Consider the following 22,543-nt stretch of genomic DNA (forward strand, 5'->3'; position numbering starts at 1 on the left):
ATGAGGGAAGTATTTCTTTTCATGGTCACAGAGCACAGCCCTTGAACCTCACTAAGGAGTTCACTTACAGACCATCTGGAGTCACGGACTTCCCTGCACATACTTCCCCAATCTAGTATGTGTGCTCTTTGAGGACAAGGGCTGTGTCTTTCTCGTGCTACTTTTAAGCTTTGACAGTGTCTGACTCCATAGTCTAAGGCTATACATAGCATTGCTAAAAATCGGAATGCTCTTCTAAGGTATTTGCATGGAAAAGTGTGGTGGGGCTTGAAGGGACAGGTGACTGCTTTGTGCTGAGGGAGAGTAGCTATGTTACAGGGACAGTTGAAGCTAGTAGAACAGCCCCCAAGCTTCTAAGCTAAGGGGCAAGAAGTGTAGGAAGTTAATGAAGACGAAACTGCCTTTGAAGCCGCCTGGACCCTGTGATACGGGTTTCAGCCCGGCAAGGGCAGGTGGAAGCTCTAGCTAATCCTGAAAATGAGAAACATCCCTGCCTGGGTTTCTTGACAAATAATATTATCATCAGGCAGCAGATACCACTGAAAATGACGTGTTTTGTCTTCTCTCCCTTTCTGCGTATTGAGGCGTTCACAGAATTAACTTGCCTTGGAGGAGAGTGGCCCTCTGGGCAGCTACATCTAAACTCAGCTGAACCAACAATTAGCTGGAAGGCACTGGTTGGGAATTTGTAGATGGGGTTTTGTTGTTATGTTAATCCACACTCAAAACCGTACTACAAAATAGCGTTTCCTGAGTAACCAGTCTCTCACTGATACACAGGGAAGAATGGTGATTCGAGTTTTCCTCTTATCAATGTGGCTGGAGTGAGCCACCCCTGAGGCTCAGAACCTGCAGTTCTAGCCTCATGCGTGGTGGCCAGAACCCTGAAATTTCGATCTGGGATTCTGGGACCCATACAATTCATCCAACCATTGAAATTTACCAACGGAGCAGCCAAAAGTCCAGAGAGAACCGAATGTTCAGTTGTTCAGAGATCAGCCAATCCCCTGCTAAGTCAGAGAGTAGGCGTCTCCTCAGCGGCCCCTCCCCTTCTGTAGCTGTGATCTGTACAGCACTGGAAAGGTTCTGCCAGCTTTGTCTTCCCACGGTTTCCAGTCGCCCTGTTACCGCCCATGACTGCTTCCCTGCCCTGGCCTAAGTCCCCATCATCCTCATTCTGCTGAAGTCGGTTTATTAACTTCAAAATTCAAGTCCATCCTGTCACTGTGGTCTGCCCCAATCTTCAAAGCACCAAGCCCCGCAGCACTTAGAGGCAAAGTCTGAGTCCTTCCGGTATTTCGGGACTCCACACAAGCCTTCCACTGGCTTCCATGCATTCTGCCTTGCTCTTTCCCCACTCTCTTGCCTCTGCTCTCTCTTGTTATGTGACACATAGTAAAGTGGAAAGGGCACCATGGAACCCCACATAGGAGGAGCAGGAGGCACAGGGAAGTCGTGGGAATGAAAGCGGAGTTTCTAGTATGGGAACTTGACAGACAGCACAGTGCGTTTCCAACCATGGCTGAAAATAAAGGAAGGAGAAGTGGAAGGACGAGGATGATGCAGTATTAGGAACAGGAATTCCTAATTACCAGTAATGTTTGTCACCATCATATGCCTATGTGTGGGCGAAAGCCCGTAATATTTTCTTTAAAAAAGTCTTAGTGGCCTTCTCATGCTCCCCTTCTTTCCCCTAACTCGGAGGCCTCCTCTTCCCTCTTTTCTTGTTCTGTCCCATTTCATCTCTTTGTTGCCTAAGGGCCCTTTTGCTTTAAAGTTGTGATTTTTTTTTTATGACTTTTCCTTAGGCAACTTACAAATAATGGGTTGCATCTGATACTTTCATGCATGTATATGGTTGTGCTGTGCTCCTATTCACCCTCTCAACACCCTCTCTGGTCTCTGGTCACTGAGCCATCAGCCTCCTTCTTCCCCAGGTTGGCTGCTTTCTGCTTTTCTTAGTCCACAAAGTGAGCAGTTAGCACGTTGCACATTGTATCTCCTGGGTGTCTTATTCTGAGCCCCATGAAGATGGTTACTAATTTCTTTTTCCTAAGTCAATATCCAGCATTTACTCTATTGCATGACCATGGCTCGTGGCCAAGGGTAACGTACAGTTACAGTCCCTGTCTTGTAAGTTTCATGTAATTTGCTTAGTTCAAAATGGCCTCTTTCCATTGTTCCAAATGTAGTTTAGCATTGTTGTTTCCTGAATGTAGTGTCTTATCTCTCTAAGAGTATTTACATATGGTAATACAGTAAATATATAATAAACATTACGTAATATTTATATAGCATTATTCCACTCCATGCATTGTTTCTTATGAAGGTTTAGTTAGATAATTTGTTTCACCTTTTGGATTTTCTTCTGTTTTGATTCTTTCCTGTGGTTCTTTGAAGTCTCTAAGTATAACAACTACTTTATTACTTAGAAGCTCTGAGCACTAGGAGATCTGCATTTACTAAGTTGACAGGAGGAGTCCCAGACATGTGACCGGTGTCCCCTTTGAGACTGCACACAAGTTCTTTCTACAAGAAGACCTAGCTCTGTGGAAAGGAATCCTTCAGCTTCCTGTGTGGGGAGAAGGTAGATGTGACCTAGATGCCTACCAAGTCCCACAATGCTGAATTCTCCAGGGCTATGGAGAATACCAGTGTGCAGACTTTCTCTTAGCTCTGGGCAGGTGCCCCTTCCACACTGTTTAGTATCTAGTATGTCTGCTAACTGTTCTCAAGAGGAACTTTTGGACAGACTCTCCCTGCTTTTGTTGGCACCTACGCCTGCTTCAGTGCCCACGCTCTTGAGCGCTTTGAGCCTTGGTGCAGCTCTGTAGTCTGAGGTAGTGTGTTTCTCATGGACACTTCGTTCTCTTCCTTGGCAGACTGTTACGCTCCGTCCCACAGGCTTGAGCTACCTCCTTTCCTGCTGTCTCTCGTTTTCCAGTGCCAGAGAATGTGTGCCTTTCTGAAGAAGTCTTTACTCTCCCTCCAGGGAGGATCTTGGAGGAACACAAACAGATGGACTCTGCTCGCTGTGGTTTAACAGGACTGGCTTCCATTTTGATACGTGGAGTTTAAAACACTGTGGGGACTTCAGGTGAGAAATTCAGCAGGCAGCCGGAGAGGTGAGTCAGAGGTGTCAGAGAAGTCCATCAACAGAAAGTGCTAGTTCAAACGATGACTAGCCAGGAGAGGGTGCGTGGAGTGAGATAATCATGTGAGCAAAAGGGTGGGCTCCTGGGAACCCCAGGGGTGGAGGAAGCTGTGACGGTGGGGGGATGGAGGGGAGCCATAAAAGCTCAGACTCAATAATGAGGCAAAGGCTAGTAAAGCTATAGGCAAGGCGGTGTGAACACGGCAAAGTTGGCTGGGAAGAATGATTTTTTTCTTTTTAATTTGGAAATGAGTTCATTGGTGATTTTAGCAAGATAGTGTGGACAGAAGTCAGAACGCAGAGTAAGAGTGAAAACAGTGTTTGCTTTCAGAAACCGCTGACAGGGCAATACTGAGGGTGATTCAAGGGTTTGAGAACCGGACAAGCCAGTCTGTGAGCTTTCTCCTAGTCTTCACCTTGAATACCACTCAGACTCTTCAGCCTTAAAGCTCTCAGTGAGGCCAACTTTGTGAAGCCCCCCCCCTTTTTTTTGGCTCAGACTTAGATATTGCTTCCCATGCTCATCAGACCTTACTTAAGAAGTTAATCTCTTATTCCCTCTTTTCATTTCTTGCTGACCACTTAGAGTTTTCCTGTATATGCCTCAAGGTGAGTTAAAGAATTTGGGGGGGGGGTGGTTGTACTTTCTTACTTTCTCTAGCCACGCCTCCAGTAGAGTTTCCACTACCTGTGTACTAACTTCCTAGGACTGGGGTAGGATCCCCCTCCCAGCCCCTCCCCCCCTCGCACACACATTCACTGGAGACAATAGGGACTTGCTATCAACACTTTCTTGCTAGGAGCATCTGGTGGGCCTTCTTACTGACCTCTGGAGGCTGCAGCACAGAGGCAGCTCTGGGGGTCCCATCTGAAATCTCTAGGGAAGAGACCCTACTTGCCTATTCTGGCCAGACCAGATGATCCTCTGGCTTCTGGCTGCACTGCTCCTGTCCCCATTTCTTAGGTGGCTGTATTCTGAGTCTCTCTTTCCCTGCAGGTCACTCTCCTTCGTGTATTTCCTCTTCTTCCTTCTAAATATACACATTTTGTGTTACAAATTCTGCCCCAACCCACGCCCTAATGTAACCAATTATATCTGCAAAGCCACTTTTTCCCAAATAAGGTCCTGGGTCAACATTGTGGGAGTTAGAGCTTCAACCTGTGTGTCTACGTGGGTAAGCGTGCATAAGAGACAACTTAGTCTTTAAAAATTGAAGCAGTCACTCTGGGTGAAGGTCCTGTGGCTTGAGCGTGTCTCTCAGAAGTTCCTGTGTTAGAAACGTAATCCTGAAATTCGTGAGAATGGTTTTTGGAAGTGTGACGTCTGGGAGGGAGTTGGTATTGACTGAGGTCATGATAGCAGTGGTCGCTTTACAAGAAGAGAGACCCCTGCTGGTCTGCTTGCTCTGCCTCTCAAGATGGCTTCCACAGAGTGATGATGCAGCAGGCCTGCCAGATGCCAAGCAGATGTTGCCACCACGCTCCTGGACTCTCGAGAGGAGCCATCAAATCAATTTCTATTCTTTGCAGGTTCCTCAGCCCTGGGTGCTTTGCTGTAGCAACTGAGAATGGACTGAAACAGCTGTCCTCCATGTTTTTCTTTCTTGAGGCCGCCAGGCCTATTGGCAGACACAGGTGGATGCGCCTTCAAAATACAGCTGGCCGTTCCTTAATAGCTCGGCCGCAACTCCCTGGAACACCCTCTTTCATCACTTCCGAGCCACTGTAGCCTCCTCTAATCAGTGTACCGATTCTGTTCTTATTACGCTATAGTCCACCGCTAGAGAACAGCTGGAGTGATCATTTCACACCGCGCTTCACCCTGTTGCTCTCTGGCTTGAAGCCCCATAGCAGTTTCTCACCGTTAACCCATGTGCCTCCAAGAGGCTCCACCCCTCTCTCCCACTTCTTTCTGTGCTATCAAGTTTGTTCCCTCTGTTCTTACCAATCGCCAAGCTTGTTTGCCCTTCAGGGCCCTCGTACTTCGCTCGGGGCTGGTGACTTCTCATTGCTTGGTCATTTCCACAGAAATCTCCTTCCTGGCTGCAATTAGCCAAATGCTTTCCTTCCTCAGGGTTCAGAGGGCAAGGCCCAGGGAGGACACAGATGTTTCTTAGAAAGGTTCGTTGGAGGAATAAAATCACAAAGTATGCTCCACGGGGTTATTCATACCTGTCGTACAAGATAGGATTCCCTTGTTCAAATATTGCTAACTTATGGGCTTAAATTATATATTTAAGCAGAATTTCTCAGACACATAGTCATTCAATTCTAGGAGATGGGTTATGTGGTATTTTTGGTCTTAACTGAACAAGAAATAGACACGTAGGGAAGAGCTAGTACAGGGGCATGGGATGTGCTTTGTAACCTAGTTAGGACTGGCCTTTGAAGGGAAGAAAATATTCTCTTACCCATTGCCAAAGTTACAGCTGAGACTCTTAAAGCAAAGGGGAAAAAGAATTAACAAATGAAAAGCGTAATACTTTTATTTAATTTAAGTTTTAAGTGACCCAGGAAAGCAAAGGCGAAGGGGAAACTGAATTTTGGACACACCAATAGGAAGAATGGAATACTAGTCTACGGTAGCAAATGGTTCAGCAGGGCCTCAGGTTCTTCACTTCTTCCTCCTGGGAAAGGCCAGCACCCTCTGGAAAGCCAGTCTTACAGCCACATTCAGAGAAGGAAAAACAGGTTATGCTTTCAAGCCCAGGTCTTTGGAGGGGATGGTGGAAGGGCCAGCTTGCACTGCATGCCTGGCTGTCATATTTGGGGGTGTCATGTTCCCAGCTCTGACCCCTGGATTCTTTGCTCAGTTACGTATGGTTTGTGTGAATCCAGGCAAGGAATTCTCCAAGAGTCAGTTGCTCTGCTACAAAATAGAATGATCCCACCTGATGAGGGTTAGAAACAAAGGATAAAACAATTAGCGACGTTTGTACATGAACGGTGGTTATCAGTTGGCGCCGTCACTGCTCTCAGGGCGTGATGGCGCCTTTGATCATGAACGATGTCTATTTCAAAGCGCTCAGAGACGCTGGAGGCATGCTGACTTTATTTCCCAGTCTTCCCTGCCTCCCTCATTTCCCCGAGAGCCCAAGGTGAAGCTCTGCGGTTTGCCGTGATTGTGCTGCTGTCTCCTTCCCCTGACCCTGCCCATTCTTTACCCGACACACCATTCTAGTCTGTGTCCCAGTCTTGCAAGTACAAGGGTATGGTGGCAGAGATAGTGGTAGCTAAATTCATCAGAGAGATCAGTTGCAGTGTCTTGTGCCAGAACCGAAGCCTGTGAACACAAGATAGGCAGGCCAGGCCACTTCAGCCAAAGCCTTTCCTTCACCTTAGGGGAGTGTCCCGCTTCAAATATCAATTTTAGAAATGGAAATGATGTCTTAAGGAAATGAACAATGGAGATCTGGAAGTCATTTTTGCTTTATTCATGGGCTTACATGGAAATCTTTTTATCAAAATGGCTACATTTAGAATTTGGGCTGCTACTTAATTCAGAGTTAGACAATAGCCTTTATGATCAAGTTCTCATGGTTCGTTTATGCTCACGGAACCCCGCAAGGTAACCAGGTGTTTTCTAAATGGCAAAACCGCTTACTTGGACCCTGTTAAATTACAGATTTCATGGAAGTGCTGTTACTGACTTGTTTTATTTTTATTTTTCAAAATATTTTTTCATCATGTTGGGAATCTAAAAAGCAGTGAAAAATGGAAAGTTGTCCAAATGCCTATTTTAATCATGGCAATAACGTTTATCACATGAAACAGTGTTCCTTTTGCTGGTGTAGTCATATGGTACAGTGGAGAACTGAGTGGTAAAGAAGAGACAGAGAACAACTTGCTGGGGTGTGTGTGTGTGTGTGTGTGTGTGTGTGTGTGTGTGTGTGTGTGTAGCCCTGTGTGTGTGCCCCTATGTGTCCCTGTGTGTGCCCCTGTGTGTGTGCTCCTGTGTGTGTGTGCCCCTGTGCGTTCTCATTCTAGAATTGAACCTTTAACTCACTAGTAAGCACTTCCAAGTGGCCTCTTTGGGTTTCTTTTCTTGAGGGTTCTGGCCGGAGGGTACCAAGCTTGCTCCAATGTACAGAAGGGCAGCTGGCAGGACTGATGTCTCTCCTGCTGGCCACTTCAGTGGAGATTGGAGGGGGAAATGATGGGGAGTAGTGTCCAGCTCTCTTTATAGATAAAGAGGTGCAGAGAACTCTGTAGTAATGGACTCCAGGGAGAGAGGCCTGGCTTGTGACATTGCCAATTTCTATGGTGTAACACGGCTGACATAGCTGATGTCAAGTTCTCAGGAGCTGGGGAACACAGTCAATAAATAATGTGAGGGAAAGAAGCCCTCACCCAGACTGCCAACTTTAAGTCTCAAACCCTGGGGCACATGGCTGAGGTGTCTATTTATCATATCAAACTGGACCTGGCCACCAGGTTCTTCCAGCAGCCCTTAGTCCCTGTTTGTCACAGGGAATGCTAGCATAACCCACCTCCTATCCTAAACCTCCAGTCCAGGGGCTAGGCTGCCCTTCCTCCAGCTGCCAATCATTTTGATTCCCTGATCTCCCCTTTTGTTTTGCCTACTCTTATGGGTCTCGTGGCTGCTGCACCTGGTTTCCCTTCCCCCTCTCTTCCCCTCATCTTCTCCTTACGTGGCCCAGCTCAGACTGGTCATGACCACTCTGGACTCTCCCAGATGCCTCTGGCTATGGTCTCTCTCCCTTTTATCTTCAATAGCCTTTCTCCTTCAGCATACCTGGTGACAGTCATGTTTCCTTTATTCCTTTATTCATTCACCCAGTAGACACATAAAAACATAGCAGGACTCCAAACAGAAGTCAGTACTAAAATAACCCGGAACTGGTAAGTTTTGGGGTTATCTTTTAAAACTTGCTTTAAGATATAAACTCATTCCATGGTAAGTATTTATAGTTTGGGTTTTAAAAACAGTATCTGTGTTAAAGAACTGTCTTCTGGGACTCCCACAGATGTAACTGGCCACTGTCCTGATGATGGTGCGTCACACTGAGTGAGACACGGAGAGGGCGTTATTAACCAAGGCCTACTGCTGAGTTATGGTGGCGGACCTTCCCCAGGAAGACCGACTTCTCCAGAGTCCATCTATCTCTGTGTATTGTTCAACAATGGATCACTGGGGCAGGCTAAAGACTGTGCTCTATTGAGACCAGAGTCAGAATATCTGAAGATTATCTGAATGATCCAAGACAGGGACAGCGGAATCAGATGAGATTTGGAACCATAAACGAATCCTGGCTTCGGGCCTCAGCCCCACTCTTCATCAATGATGGGATCCTACTGATCAAGTCGGTCAGGCGTGTTTTTGGTTTTTGTTTTGTTTGTTTGTTTGTTTTGTTTTTAACCCCATCCAACACCTAAATCAGATCATATGAACATTTAACGTCCTCTATAGATCTACAATCCCTTGGCTCCTCATTTAGATCCCCCAGTGTCACACACGTCTGCTTAGTAATGCTTAGTGCGTTTTTGTTACAGATGCAAGGCAGAACCGGGTACAAATGCCATCAGGATGACTGGCAGCAGCATCTCACTTTTATCCAGAGCCTTCTAAGTTACCAAGGAAAACCCCACATGGAGCCTCCGAAGTTCTGTGGCTTTAGGTCGGGATACATCTGAATAGAATGTTCGAGAAAAAAGAACAAACAGAACCTTATTCCTAGGAAACGCCAGAGGTCATAACCAGGTAGTAATGAGGAATAAGGAACAAGCCCCCTGCTTTTTGCCACGGCTATCCGTTGCTTTGTTTTATTTGAAGGAAAATCAAAATATGAGGAAAAAATCTACTCTTTCTTATTCATATGATTATTGTTGAAAACTTAGGGTTTTGTATGAAGTATAAAGCGAGGAGGAAATGCCTGTATCTGCTCCAGTGGTCATTATGTTTACCCAAAGCTCTGTCATCTTTTCCAAGTGCTCTCCGTAATCACTTCAGTTGTTGTCTGTAACAACTTTATTGGGTGGTAACTTACTAATCTGGTGTGTCCCTGTGGGTGGGGTGTGTTTTTTTCTCATCCTAGAGAGCACTGAGTTAAAAAGCTTTGTTTAATATAGCATATGACACATGGATTCGAATGGCAACTTAGTGGCGGTTTCTTTAGTGGTGGTTTTATCAGACACACACTGCTGGACTGCCTTGATATTTACTGACAGGGCTGGAGTACACCTGGCTTGTCTTCCCAAACACCAAGAGGACTAGCTTCCCTCAACCTGTCGCTATGATGGTTTAGACTGAAGCTTTTTATCTGCCCTTCATATTCATTCAAGTAGGAATGTGTGGTCAGTAGATCTCTCTCTCTCTCTCTCTCTCTCTCTCTCTCTCTCTCTCTCTCTCTCTCTCTCTTCTCCTTAGATTCTATGAGTCACAGCTTCTGTGTAGCATAGGTTTATTTATTCAGAGAGCACTCAATGTTTAATAAATAAGAGATTTAGTTCAACTTAGGATCAGCAAAAGCCTTGCAGAAGGTCTTTTTTTCTTTTTTCTCTTTTTTAAAACCTCACTCCTCCATTCATGCTAATGGTTTCCATTTCCCTTAGGAGAGGTGACAGCTGAGCAGTTGTGGAATTCTGTTAAATGAGAACTGTGAAATGAAGTATGTTGTTGCCTTAATTCACTGACGTGGAACACCATGACTTTAGTAGTTACTTGATTAAATGTTAATGAGCTCTGCTAAATTGACCTAATTCTTACTTTTGTCTACTAAATTTATGTCAATTAAAACAAGCCTGCTTTCACCATTAAAAAAAAAAAAACCCATCGTTGAGGGAAGCTCTGCTCTCTGAGGCAATACTGTGACCATAGTGATTGCTTAAATATTAATGGTGCCATTAAGGGGGCTGGAGGCTCGCTGCTGGAAGACGGGGAAACTAGACAACAGGGTGGTTTCTTGTGTCTACCCAGGGGACCCTCTTCCTGGAAGAGCCTTTTCTATTATTATTATTTTTTAAACACTACGCTTTTCTTTTCTGAATCAGTAGAACTGTTGATTCCAGCCATTCTTTGAAGGTGGCTATGCTATTAAAGCCTTGGTGTAACAAATTCACATAATTAAAAACAATATCTTAACAGCACCATAGTGCCCATTACCCTTGGGCCTCTTGAGAACTTAATTTCAATTTCTAAAATCATTTGCTTCTTTATTATAGTCAATAACGGGCAAAATCCTTTTTTAGCTGTGTACTATATTTGAATGGGTTTATTTACATTAAGCATGAGAATTCTATTAAGTTAACCCTGAGAGATATGACAAGGGTCATATATTCAATCAAATTATGATTATACACCCTTACCTCAATGAGAAAATGTTGTGGAAAACCCTTTTAAATTTGCCACAACCAATATTTTGTATTACGCTAAACTGGGTTGTGTTAAACATGTGGTAAATAGATTCACTCACACATTTTGCATTTTTAAAATGTTCTAATGGCTTGACATTTTGAAGCATCGAAAATCAAAAGCAGACATTGTGTTTGCATAATTGTATATTTCCCTTTATAATCAGAAACCTGAGTGAATGGGCTATTTATTCACTGAACAATATTTGTTTGGAATTTAGCTGCTGGGGTTGTAATTCAGTGGCAGCATGCTTGTCCAGAATGTGCAAGGGCTCTGGATTCCATTCCCAGCTCTGACATAAAACCACTTCAGCTAGAATTCAGAGCTAAGCCTACCCATCATGCTTCAGTAGCAGTGGTGTGGAGCCAGGCACTGGCAGGTGCAGCTGCTGTAATACCGGGCAGGGCAGGGGTTACAGTATGGCAAGGGAGGCATCTGCCTCTGGTGGGAGGTCTAAGATGGTCAGAAACTCAGTAGTCAAGAGGAACAGTGTTTTAATGCAGTACATAAAGACTCCATGTAATGAAAAGAAAAACCTATGATGAAATAAATCAAGATTTTGAGTAAGAACAACCCCTGACTGTCCTTCACAGAAGCTTTATGTACCCCCATATACTCTGGGGCCCCTGAAGCCAGGCTTCATGTACCTGCACATGGGGGAGGGGGGAGAAATCAGGCCCTGGTTTCTCTACTTCCTATCCCTGTGAGAGACACCATCTTGAGTCTAGCTTTGTTACCTAACATTAAAGTTAGTTATGGTTGCCTTTCTGGTGGAGTCACTAAGGTATTCAAATCAGATAAAAAGACATTGAAAGTACAGGGAAAGGCTCATTGCGAACATGATTTCTGTTTCTGTGCAAAGCCTGGCTGGCAGATGACACGACTTCGAGCCGTCCTGATGACTTGACAGGCGAATATTCTCAGTGAACAATGCATTTCAAGGTTGTTGCTAATTTTCTCCTTTTTCTTCTCTCTCTTAGAAAATGATTTACTTTTATTTGTTTAACTGTGCGTGCGTGTGTGCGTTTGTGTGTGTGCGTGTGTGTACGGGCACGCGCTCGTTGGTCTGTGTGAGGTTATGTGCACCCATGTGTACTATTGTCAACAGAAACCAGAAGAGGGCACCTGGACTTACAAGAGGCTGTGAGCCCCCAACACGGGTACTGGGACGAAATCTCTGGTCCTCTTCAAGAACAGCAGGAGCCCTAGACATCTAAGCCACCTCTTTGTCCTTTTCCACACAGACTTTGTGTTTGTTTGTTCTGTAAGACAGGAGCCGTCTCCTACTCGTAGCCCCAGATGGCTGACAGTTTACTATGCGGCCAGAGATAAACTTGAACTGCTGATCCTTTTGACCCCTACTTCCCAGCACTAGGATTACTGGCTTGCGTGTGCCCTGTGGAGCCTGAGTTCTTAGTTTGCTTATCAGATGATAGTGAGCCAAGGGACTTGGAAATAGAGGATCCTCCCTCTCTCTGTTTTGTTGTTGGCTATAAGACTTGGGATTTGTGAGAGACAAAGTGATGTTAACCAAACCCAACCCAACCCAACCCAACTCAACCAACCAACCGAACACCCAAACAACTATGAATCAACCAGTCAACCAGCCAGCCCTGTAGCGTATTTTCAATCCCCTGCAAAGTTCACTGTATGCCCATGGTCTTCCCTTTGCTTAAGCCATCTCTTGTATGTTCTGTGCCAGGGAATCGGGGTGTGGGGTGGGATGGGGAAGAATGTGCTTTTTCTGCTGCTCCCATATGCCTGAATCCAAACTCCTTTCATTTCCACCCACCTTGTAGGTCATCATCTCCCACCTTGTAGATCATTTCCCCCTAAAATGTCCCCCAGATCCTCCGCCAGTCTGCAGCGATGGAATGTTCCCTCCCACTTACTCCCTCGGTGACCATTTTTAGATCCCTGGTTGCTTCCAGGCTTTTCCTAATTCTCTACTGGTTTTACTTTTCAGGCCACAGTTTTTAAATATAATAGATGCGTTCTGGGTACATTGTAAATCCCTTGCAGAGCCTACCTCTAGGTGACTGAGGTCAGAATCCACAGGGACTGGGTTGGCCCTGCTTATCTCCTGGTGACATCCAAGGTGTTTAGCCAACTGCTTTTATACACCATAGGGACATTTGTCTTAGGCAAGCAAAGGGGTTTGGTGCATGTAAAGGGGACAGGCAAAAACTGACGCCTGACTGGTGTGATCTGTCACTGCTCTCACCCTAGGCCATCGAGAAATGGTCCGTGCCCAGTGGAAGGTGATTGTTTTATTGATCCTGTTGATGGTCATCCCTAGTGATGGACTATTCCACTCCATATACCGAAGTATCCTTGTTACCCAGCCGTTCAAGGGGAATGCAGGACAGCCTCTATTTCTTAGTCCGTACATCAGAACTGGGAAGATCAAGGAGGGTGAGTGACGGTCAGAAAACTGCTGCTACCCTTTAAAATGCATTTTATTTCATTTTACTGCTCCTTACTTAATGGTGTTTTGAAAGCTGTTCTCTATGCCCCGAGATGGAAAATACACGCCAGGATTTTATTCAGTTGCTTTGTTCCAAATACCAATACTATATGACTCGATGCCATATATTATCTGAGTTTGAAACAAAAATGAGGTAGTTGGGGAAGGAATATTTATGTGGTTAAGCATTTCTCTCCATAAAGCCAGTGAGTGTCTCTCAGTGGGACAGTGTTTGACAAAACCTTTACGAACCTTGCAACTTTCATCTGTCACGAACTCATTCGCACTTGTCAACCAAGTAAGGAGACTGAGGTAGGAGGTCCAAGGACCTGCCAGAATTCACGGGGATGCCAGCTGGTAGATGCGGGCTCCATACTCGCAGGGATTCCCTCCGCCCACTCTGCTGTGCCTCTCACCTGGCATGCTACCTCACCTTCACCTCAGCCTCCTTGTTAGTAAGGTGGAGGTTTGACAGCTTGCGCGACTTGCAAGAACGTCAGGGAAATCTAGTGAGAAAGAAACTGAGAGAAGTCCTGTATTTGTAAATTTGTTTATTTATATATTTATACATTTATTTGTAAATTATCTTAGTGTTTGCATAGACTTCATGAAGAGACCACCAGGGGGTTAATATGTGTCAGTTAATAGAAAGAAGTCGCATTTAGTCTTATTAGACTAATGTGTATGGTTGCATCTACTTGTTCTGCATCTTGGTCCTTGGGTAAGTCACCACGGTCACAAAGAGCCTCATCTGTGGGAACTCAGTTGACCCCAGAGCTACAAATAGTACACAGGCTCTGGTGTCGAGGAATTGTTTGTGCAATGAAGCAGAGGACTGGGCTGGTGGCCAGAAAGAGTCGGGGAAGGGTCTCCAAGAGGAGACAAACAATGAGTGTTTGCTGAAGGAAGGGGTGGGTGAGGTGGGATCTGAGGAGCTGCTGGCAGGGACTGAGTGGGAGAGACATAGAGGGGGGACTTGCTCAGGACCTGAAGCCAGGCCTAGTGCAGTTGGAGGGTTAGATGGGCTGGCGGGTGGATGAGACCAAAAGTTACAGGGAAACGATGGGCTCAAGGATCAAAAGTCTAAATCCTCTACAAGGAAGTTTAAAATAAGGCAGAGTTTGCTGCTTGGAAATGTCCTCATAATCAAAAGGCCATCACCCTTGCTGTTTCTTGACAATCAAGGGGTTATGAATCTCGCCTTCATGGCTTCTCAGTGAAATCTGTGTAAGCTCTGGGATTTTACCAACTCTTTGTTGCAAGAAGATGAAAGAGTCTCCATTGTGTAATCGGAATATTTTAAAAAATGATTCACCTTCACTTTCTGCACAAAGTGCACAGAAAGATGGCCGCCTGGTCACATATAAAGACGTGTTTGAGTCAGAAATACATCATGTCCCTGACCCTGCAGTACCAGTTTGCACTTGGTTCATCTTCCCTAATAACTTGAGACTGATGCTCAAGTCCATCTCATTAAGAAGTAAGAGAAAACCATTTACTGTAGTTAAGTAGAAAAGGAGTTAATGTCCTACCCAGCTTCATGCAAGGCAGTGGAGACTCAAGCATTGTACAGCACTTACCCAAAGGGGAAACGGATCTCAGAGCAACCTGAAAAAAGAATATATTTACTGTTCCCGTTGTGAAGATGAGAAAACCGAGACTCTAGGAAAATAGGTATCTTGCCTAGAGCTATAAAACCAGGAAGTGGTAGACCAGAAGTCAGAACCTCTTGCTTCCCAACCACACCACCAACCAATGTGCTACATGACCATCTCTTCACTCAAAGCTGTGGGTAAAAGACCAATGACACAAGGAGGGTCTTCGTGCATATTGAATAAGGGAGGCAGCTATCAAAGGCACTGAGTCAGAGAAGCCATGACATGTCTGTGCCCTGCATGTGGCTCAACCAAGTGGGGAACACTGCAGAATTCTCATGAACAATGACTCACCCCATCCTTCCCCTTGCTGCTTGTCTGGCCTAGGTGCACACCATCGGCCTTGTGAGTACACACAGGAAGTGAGAAAGTTTGATCTTTTGTGCTTTGGTAGCAAGCCTAGCAGATCTGCATCCTACGAGCGGCAGCATTGGTGACACTGACTGATATGTAACTTCCATTGCTAAAGTTGTGTTTCACACTCAGAATCTCTGAATGGGATTTGAGCAGTAGATCCAAAAGCTGGCACATCTGGGGACTCAGATGCTGCCCGACAACATAATTAAGGATAATTTTATTCATCCGCTCTACTGAAAGTTCAGGCGGCTATGGACAGATGGTCAGCTCCCTCTTTAAATCCCTGTTGTTAATGGGATCTGTCAAAGCTGCAGGAATGGGAGCCTTAACATCGCGACAGAACACTGTCGAGATAAACAGTAGTTCAAAGACAGACAAGGGGAATTTTTAATTTTTTAATACCCAATTAGCTAGCTTAATTTTATATAATTGTAATTGCATGTTTGCTCTCTCTGAGGCTAAAATAAATCCTTCCATTCTGGAATAAAATGAATGCAGAAGGCAAACTTTAGCATCATGTTTTTTTCCAAATTCTAAAGGATAGTTTGCTATTGGGTCCTAATTTGTTGCTTGTGGACCAAAAGTGTGCTGTCTATACTGGGCAGGGGGGTGGCTGGGGTGTGGATCTAATGTATATATACTCCAGTTGGCTGGTTGAATCCTTCTCTGGCCACACTCCAATTGTCCTCAGAGTATTAATGTCCCAAACCCTGGCAACAGCAGTAACCAGAAGAGGAGGAAGTGAGATGATTTCAAAGAAACCTTTTTCCTGCCTTAACTGATTTAAAACATTTATATTGTGCGTCACACTGACAGAAAGATTAAAAACTGCATGTGGGAGCCTGCTTTTCATACTCTATTAGCAGACCAGTCTGTGTTAGCATGAAAGGCACATTCAAACATATTTAAGACTCACATTACTTGAGAGAAATCTTGGTTATCTTATGTGATATGGTGAATGGGAAATAGGGCAAAACCACTCTTCCATTACATTGGAAAAGGGGTCTTCAAGATTTGTTAAGATAGTGACGAGGTCTGTCTTCCAGGGGTTTGTAGAAACACAGCAATCCTGGTGCAGTGTCAGTGGCTGCCCATTCATTCATCTGCCCATTCATTGTTATTCATTCATTAAAAAGCATCTGTGGAGTGTCTTAAGTATGTGAACCATCATGCTATGTCCCAAGGGTTCAGAGATTAATTAAGACAAAGTCCCTGCCTTCCCACAGCTCCAGCTGGAGGAGAAAAGGGACAGGACAGTCCTAAGTACAAGTTAGCAGAGATGCAACCTAGGCATTCCCAGGAGGGAGGGACGAGTGGGCAGTCAAATCGATCTAGAGTCAGCCTACACAGCCTGTGCTGGGCTGGTCTCAGAGACGGATTGATCCAAGTCTCTCGCCCATAGTGCCCCCCCTTCTATTATCCACTTTCTCTTTTTCTCATACTTTGACCTCTCTCTTCTCTATTTTCTATCCCGTGTCCCGTGCTGCCTGTGCCTCACTCTGGATTGTGCCCCGCTCATTCCAGCCTTCAGTTTTAATTCTTGCTCATTCTTTTGGGGGGATGGATGTTTATCCATTTAATGTTGAGACGATGATTAGTAGATTTGCTTAAGGTATCTCCTAAGCACTTCAATGGCATTCCAACCCAGAAGAGAGAGACATGAGAGACGTGATGGTTGGAGGGAAGAGTTAGAGCTGTCTTAGTCAGTGTTCTACTGCTGTGACGAGAAACCATGGCCTTGGAAACTCTTATAAGAGAAAGCATTTAATTGGGGCCTGCTTATAGTTTCAGAGGTTCTTAGATCATTATCATGGGTAGAGCATGATATAGCATGTGGGCCAGGCAGGCATGGTGCTGGAGAAGTAGTTGAGAGTTACAGCCTGATTGAGGGTGGGGGAGGGAGGGAATGGGGGGGGGGGGAGAGAGAGAGAGAGAGAGAGAGAGAGAGAGAGAGAGAGAGAGAGAGAGAGACACCTTTAAGTCCATCCTGGTGACACTCTTCTTCCAACGAGGCCAGGCCTCCCAATCTGTCTCAAATAGTGCCACTCCCTGGAGCCTAAGCATTCAAATACATGAGCCTATGGGGGACATTATTATTCAAAACACCTTTGTCAGAAAACATCGTATTTCTTTTTCTTTTTTTCTCACAACTCTTTCCCTTTTCTCCTTCATTACTTCTGGTGTGGAGATGTTAGTTCATTTTCTGTTGCTGTAACTGATTCGCATAGATCAAGCAAGCAGTGTGTAAACAATGAAGGTTTATTTAGCTTGCAGTTCTGAAGGCTGAAGAGTACAGGATCAGAAGCTGGATCTGGTGAGGTCATCGTGGATATGGGTACCTTGTAGAGCCCTGAACCAGCCCAGGGCATCACAGTGAGACAGAAGGTCCTAGCTTGTGGTTCTTCTCTTCTGATACAGCCCAGCCCTACTGAATTAGGGCCCACCCTGATGGTCACATTACCCACCAAAGCCTGGCTCTCAAATACTAAATTTTTGATACCTCAAAATGAGGGCTCAATTCCCAACATGAGTTTTGGTCGGGACACTCAGACACAAGAGAGACAAGTGCCCCTGGTGAGAGAGTGGGCAGAACTGCTGGGCTCTAGTTAAGCAATTCTGCTGGGGACAAGTTGGGGGAGCGTACACTGGGCAAAGTCTCTAGGCATCTATGCCTCCTTCAGGGTAACTCCCCACAGGCTCATGAGACCCACCTCCTGTAGAGGGAAATCTTGTTTTACGTTGGGTTCCCTTTCAGGCACGTTCATGGGCACTTCTAGTTGTGCTTCACAGAAAGCCTGTAGTATGGGAGGGCAATAATCAGTGCCTGCATTTTATACAGGAAGAGAGACAGTCTTGGAGAAGAAGTGCCTTCATCAGGGATTATAAACCAGGGCTGTCTGACCAGGAATCCCACTTTGGAGCAGGCTAGTCCAGCTGGACCCTCAGACCACTTTCCATCGAGATCTGTCTTTTGTGCCACTCCTGTCTCCTCCTGCAGCTGCTGCCTTATCTCAATCACCACAGGAAATTTATAGACAGGAGTAGCTACGCGCTGTGCGAGACAGATTCTTCTTCTTTTCTTTTTTTCCCCCATGTGTGTATGGAGTCATGTGTATGGATGTATAGCCTTAGTGTGAAGGCCAGAGGACAATGTTATCACCCTCAGTGATATTATCCATTTCCTTTGCAGCAGGGTCTCTCGCCAGCCCGAAACACACTGATTTGGCTAGATTGGCAGGTCAGGAAACCCCTGGGATTCTCCTACCCTGCTTCTTCAACACTGGGATTGCAAGCAATCATCACATATACCGACTCTTTATGTGGGTGCTGGGGATCCAAGCTAGGTCCTCATGCTTGTGAGGCAGACACTTAGCTGAGCGATCTCCTGAGCCCCTAAGCTGGCTTCTCCTGACAGGCTTGTACATGATGACTCTGTGTTCCTGCAGACCCATAAGGGATGCGCCTGTCTTAGTTGAGGAACTGCAGCACAAAGGGTCACAAAGCCGATTAGGCAGTTGCTGGGGGATACAAGGGGAGAGGTCAGCAGTGCACCTCTTTGGAAAGGCTTGCCTCTTTCCAAAACAGGACTTAGGGCCTCGGAGTGTGGTATGTGAGAGAAAGGGCCTGGGCTTTATATCACTCCTTGTGGGGCTAAATACTCTTACTACGGTAGATTTCTTCTTCCTGTCAGTGATGGACCCAGGTAGGGCAAAAATGCCCACCACACTGAGTATCATTATTTGATGGCGTATTGACCTCTCAGTCTGCAGTCTAATGTGTCTCTCAGACTGATAAACCTTCCCAGAGTTATGCTTTACTCAAGGACACTTCTCTTCCTCCCACATCTTCTTTCTGCTCCCTCCCACACATTCTAATGCCCACTATCGGCTCCCTTTCTGCCCTGTTCCTGGTTGCTTCTTCTCATCTACTTCTTGTCCCCTGTACCTAGGACTCAGTGAATCTTCCAATAGCAAAAAGCCTGGCTGTGAGCCTCAGTTCCTCTTTAATGCTGAGAGATCTTGGGCAAGTTACCTAACCTTTCTCTGTTTCTCTGGTGCCACGGCCTTGCAAGTCTTAGCTCCATCAGCGTCATCTCCTCTAAGGCCTTGAAGGCTGGCTGAGCTCACCCTCTGTCTCATTTCCTATCCCTTTGCTAGAATAAGGAATCCAGGGTTTCCACAATGCTTTCCATAATGCCCCTCTTCTACTTGGTGCCCTGTGAAACCATCAGGACACCCATGTTTGATGTCTGCCTCTAGCCGCTTGGAGTCCCTCAGGCCTGATCCTTGAGAGACCAGTAGACTTTGTGCCCCTAACGAAAAGGTGGGGCCCATAGGCTGCTTAGTCTCTTTCCCTGTACCTTGTGGGTGAATCTGCTGTTCAGTGGGTGAAGTGGAAACACCCCCGGGTACTGATGTGACATCAACAGCAGAACTATAAAGACTTGGACTCCTTTCACCTTCCCTTGACCTTGGCCTCACTGTGAATGGGGAGTCTGGGAGCAGCTGGAGGAGGTGGGAACCTGTGTTCTGAATATTCCTCACGCTGGCCTCCTCGTAGTTTCTCCTCTTAGCTGGTGGCTGGCCAAGGTCTCCCCATTCCTGGTTAGACACATGTTCTCTAATCCTTCCCTATATTTTCTCTCTCCTCACCAGGGCAAAGGAAGAGCATGGTCAGTCCTTTCCCTGGAATGTATGACAAGAGTTATGCTGGCTACATTACGGTGAACCAGACTTACAACAGCAACCTCTTCTTCTGGTTCTTTCCGGCTCGGGTAGGTGTCCAAGGCCTGTAGTGGAGAGCTGGGGGGGCAGCTCACTCAGATGGGGTGGAAATATTAGCTTGCAGACTCGTGGGTTTTGTTATTATTTGATTTTGGGTGTGTTCCTGTTCATGCACACGTGCGTGTGCGTGCATCTGTGCGAGTGTGTGTGCCCTAGCATGCACGCCCTTGACTCTATTGTTTGAGCTAGGGTCTCTCACTGAACCCACTAGACAGGCTGGCCACAGAGATCTGTTAGCCTCTGTCTGTAAAATTCTGGGGTTACAAACCCATCTTTTTATGTGGACCCTGAGGATCTAAACTCTGGTCCTTACAACCCCATGGCAAGCACTGATCCATGTCCCCAGCCCTGTTTTGCTTTCCTTTTTTAAAATTAGCATACAGTAGGGTAAACAACAGGTTAAAATTGACATAACAGGTTTCATTATGGAAATTTTATACACAACTTGCTTTTGCTGGTTCTCTTCTGTCTTCCTCCTCTCTGACCCCTGTCATGTGCCCCTCTGTTCCCAATAGTTCATTTACTGCTTTTAGGACACACGATCTATTACCCTTGATCTCTCTTCAAAACTTCTATTTCCCAAAAGACTTAAGAATCCTTGAAGAAAACTTTAATATTTTTTTTAAAAATAAACACATATTTGTGGAGGAGGTATGGAGAATCCAACTTAGGCCCACCCGCTCCTTATAGAGACCCCCCCAGACACACAGAGCACCCTTTATCTTTTAACTGTTGTTTTATTCAAATAATACTTGGGGCAGGGCAGGGATTGGAGAGAGTCCAAGGAAGGTAAAGAATGAGGAGCTGCTGGATCGCAGTTTAGTCAGATCACAGTTTAGTCAGTAGGCTCACTGTGGTCTTTCAGAGGCTAGTTTGTTTCCATCTCAGAAACAGAGGAAAGAATCTTTTGAAACTTCCCAGTGAGGGTTAGCTCATTCCCAGGTCACACAGCTCTTTGTCAACAAGATACATTTAGGTTGAAGGTACCTTGGCAGGGGGAGAGGGGGCAGATGCTGAGGTACAGAAACACATTGAAGCCCACCACAGAGCTGCTCTCTATTCACATTTGCCAAATTGGATTTGCTTTAGAAGCTAGAGAAAGCAAAGCAAGGCCTATCTCTGTGGAGGTTGGTATCCATATTTGCATATGATTTGCATACAACAGTGTTGCATATTTGATAACCTGGTAAATTGCTTCAGCCAGTGTCACTGTGAACTTCAATAGCTTTTTACTGGTACTGTCCTGCTGTGTTCCCTTGACTTACTTCTCTCTCCTAACTTCTGACGTGGTTCACCTCATAGTAGTCTGCCCTTTGGTGAGTGGAGGTGGGCAGTGTTTATGGTTGGATATTTGGACCCTCACTGTCTCTGGTAGGCTTTCCCGGGCTCTGGAGGGGTTCTCATTTCTTCCTTTGTGTGATACAAGGTAAGTAAGGAGCCCAGAGATTAGGGAGAGGCTTTGTGCTGAGGATGAGGGACAGATGGGGAGAAGTGGCTATGTCCAAGGTCAGCACTCAGGCATGGGTACAGTCTTTCTCCGGAGCTGCCTGCCATTGCTAGGTTCCAGCTGGCAGGGAGACCGAGGTGTGCTCCCTTGAGCCTCACAGCGGAGCCCAGCGGGATGAAAGATGCTAATGGGTCTTCAGCAACAAACAGCACAGATGTCTCAAGGCCACTTGACCTACAAGAGACCTAAAACTATGACGTCATTTCACTGCATAGAGGCTTTCCTCATGTTTCTCTATTGTACTTGTTTCAGACTCAGCTGTATACTTAACTCTTATCTAAGGACCTCCGTGGATTCCTAGCAGGACTCTGTCTTGTAGAGGAGAGCTGGGGGACAGCTCATTCCAGACGGGGCAGAAATAATAGCATACAGACTCCATCTTAACTTACTGTCTCCATCCTGTGTGTTTCTCCTCTCCTCACTTTGTCCTCCTGTGTGTCTTCATTTGCTCCTCAAACCCCAAGTTTCTCTGAGGTTTTCACACCTGACTTAGGAAACACAGATACATTTATTGAGGTTTTGTTTGTTTTGAGATGGGGTCTTGCTATACAGTCTAGACTAACCGTGAATTGGTGGTGATTTTTCTGCCCCAGCCTTCCCCAGCGTGCCACCACACCTGCTTATTTAGCAAATTTTAATGCACACACAAAAGCCATACACCTTTACTGGCTACCGTGTGATGTTTTGATGCATCTGCATACTGTGTGATGTTCAAATATCAGTGTGATGTTAAAGTGTAAGTGCGTGCTTATCTCTTACATGGATTTATTCCTTTGCAGTGAAAATGTTTAGACCATTTTCTTCTATCTGTTTTGGATTGTACCATACACTGCTATTATCTTCAGACATGATACTTCGCAGACACCTAGAATGTCTTCCCTACTGTACTGTGGTACCCATGGAGCTAACTTCAGGGACTAAACCTTGTCCAGCCTTCCCTCCCCCTTCCTCTGTTCAGGATCCTGTTCTGTCCGACAGAAGTCCCGTCTTCATCAGAAAGAAGTGCTCATAGTAGATAAACCCAGGTGGGAGGCATATGCAGGGTATGGGTGAACATGGGGGCAGCTTTCCAAGTCCTGCTTAGTGTCTCATGAAGGTGTCTGGGGGCTCAGCCAGCCTTCCTCTCACCCTCTCTTTCTCTGTGACCCCCACTCTGTCCCAGCAGATGAATGAAGCCTCATTCTCTCCTTTCTCTCCTACTTTGTCCAACCTGGCTTTGTACCAAGAAGATCTCTGTCGATGTCTGA

The 22,543-nt window shown here is 45.7% G+C and overlaps 1 protein-coding gene across 3 annotated transcripts in view; it reads left to right on the plus strand.

The window, feature by feature from the left end:
- The first annotated feature begins 8,859 nt into the window (after positions 1–8,859).
- Cpvl (carboxypeptidase vitellogenic like) overlaps positions 8,860–22,543 on the plus strand; it is a 103,961-nt gene continuing 90,277 nt past the window's right edge. For 2 of the 3 annotated variants that reach the window (XM_032905159.1, XM_032905161.1), the window contains exons 1-2: positions 12,767–12,941; positions 19,661–19,779. In XM_032905159.1, the coding sequence (XP_032761050.1) occupies positions 12,767–12,941; positions 19,661–19,779 (294 nt within the window). Of the gene's footprint in view, positions 8,877–12,755; positions 12,942–19,660; positions 19,780–22,543 lie in introns of those variants that run through there. The other variant, XM_032905160.1, reaches the window with a different exon arrangement.

The sequence above is a fragment of the Rattus rattus genome, chromosome 6, assembly GCF_011064425.1.
Source record: "Rattus rattus isolate New Zealand chromosome 6, Rrattus_CSIRO_v1, whole genome shotgun sequence".
NCBI lineage: Eukaryota > Metazoa > Chordata > Mammalia > Rodentia > Muridae > Rattus > Rattus rattus.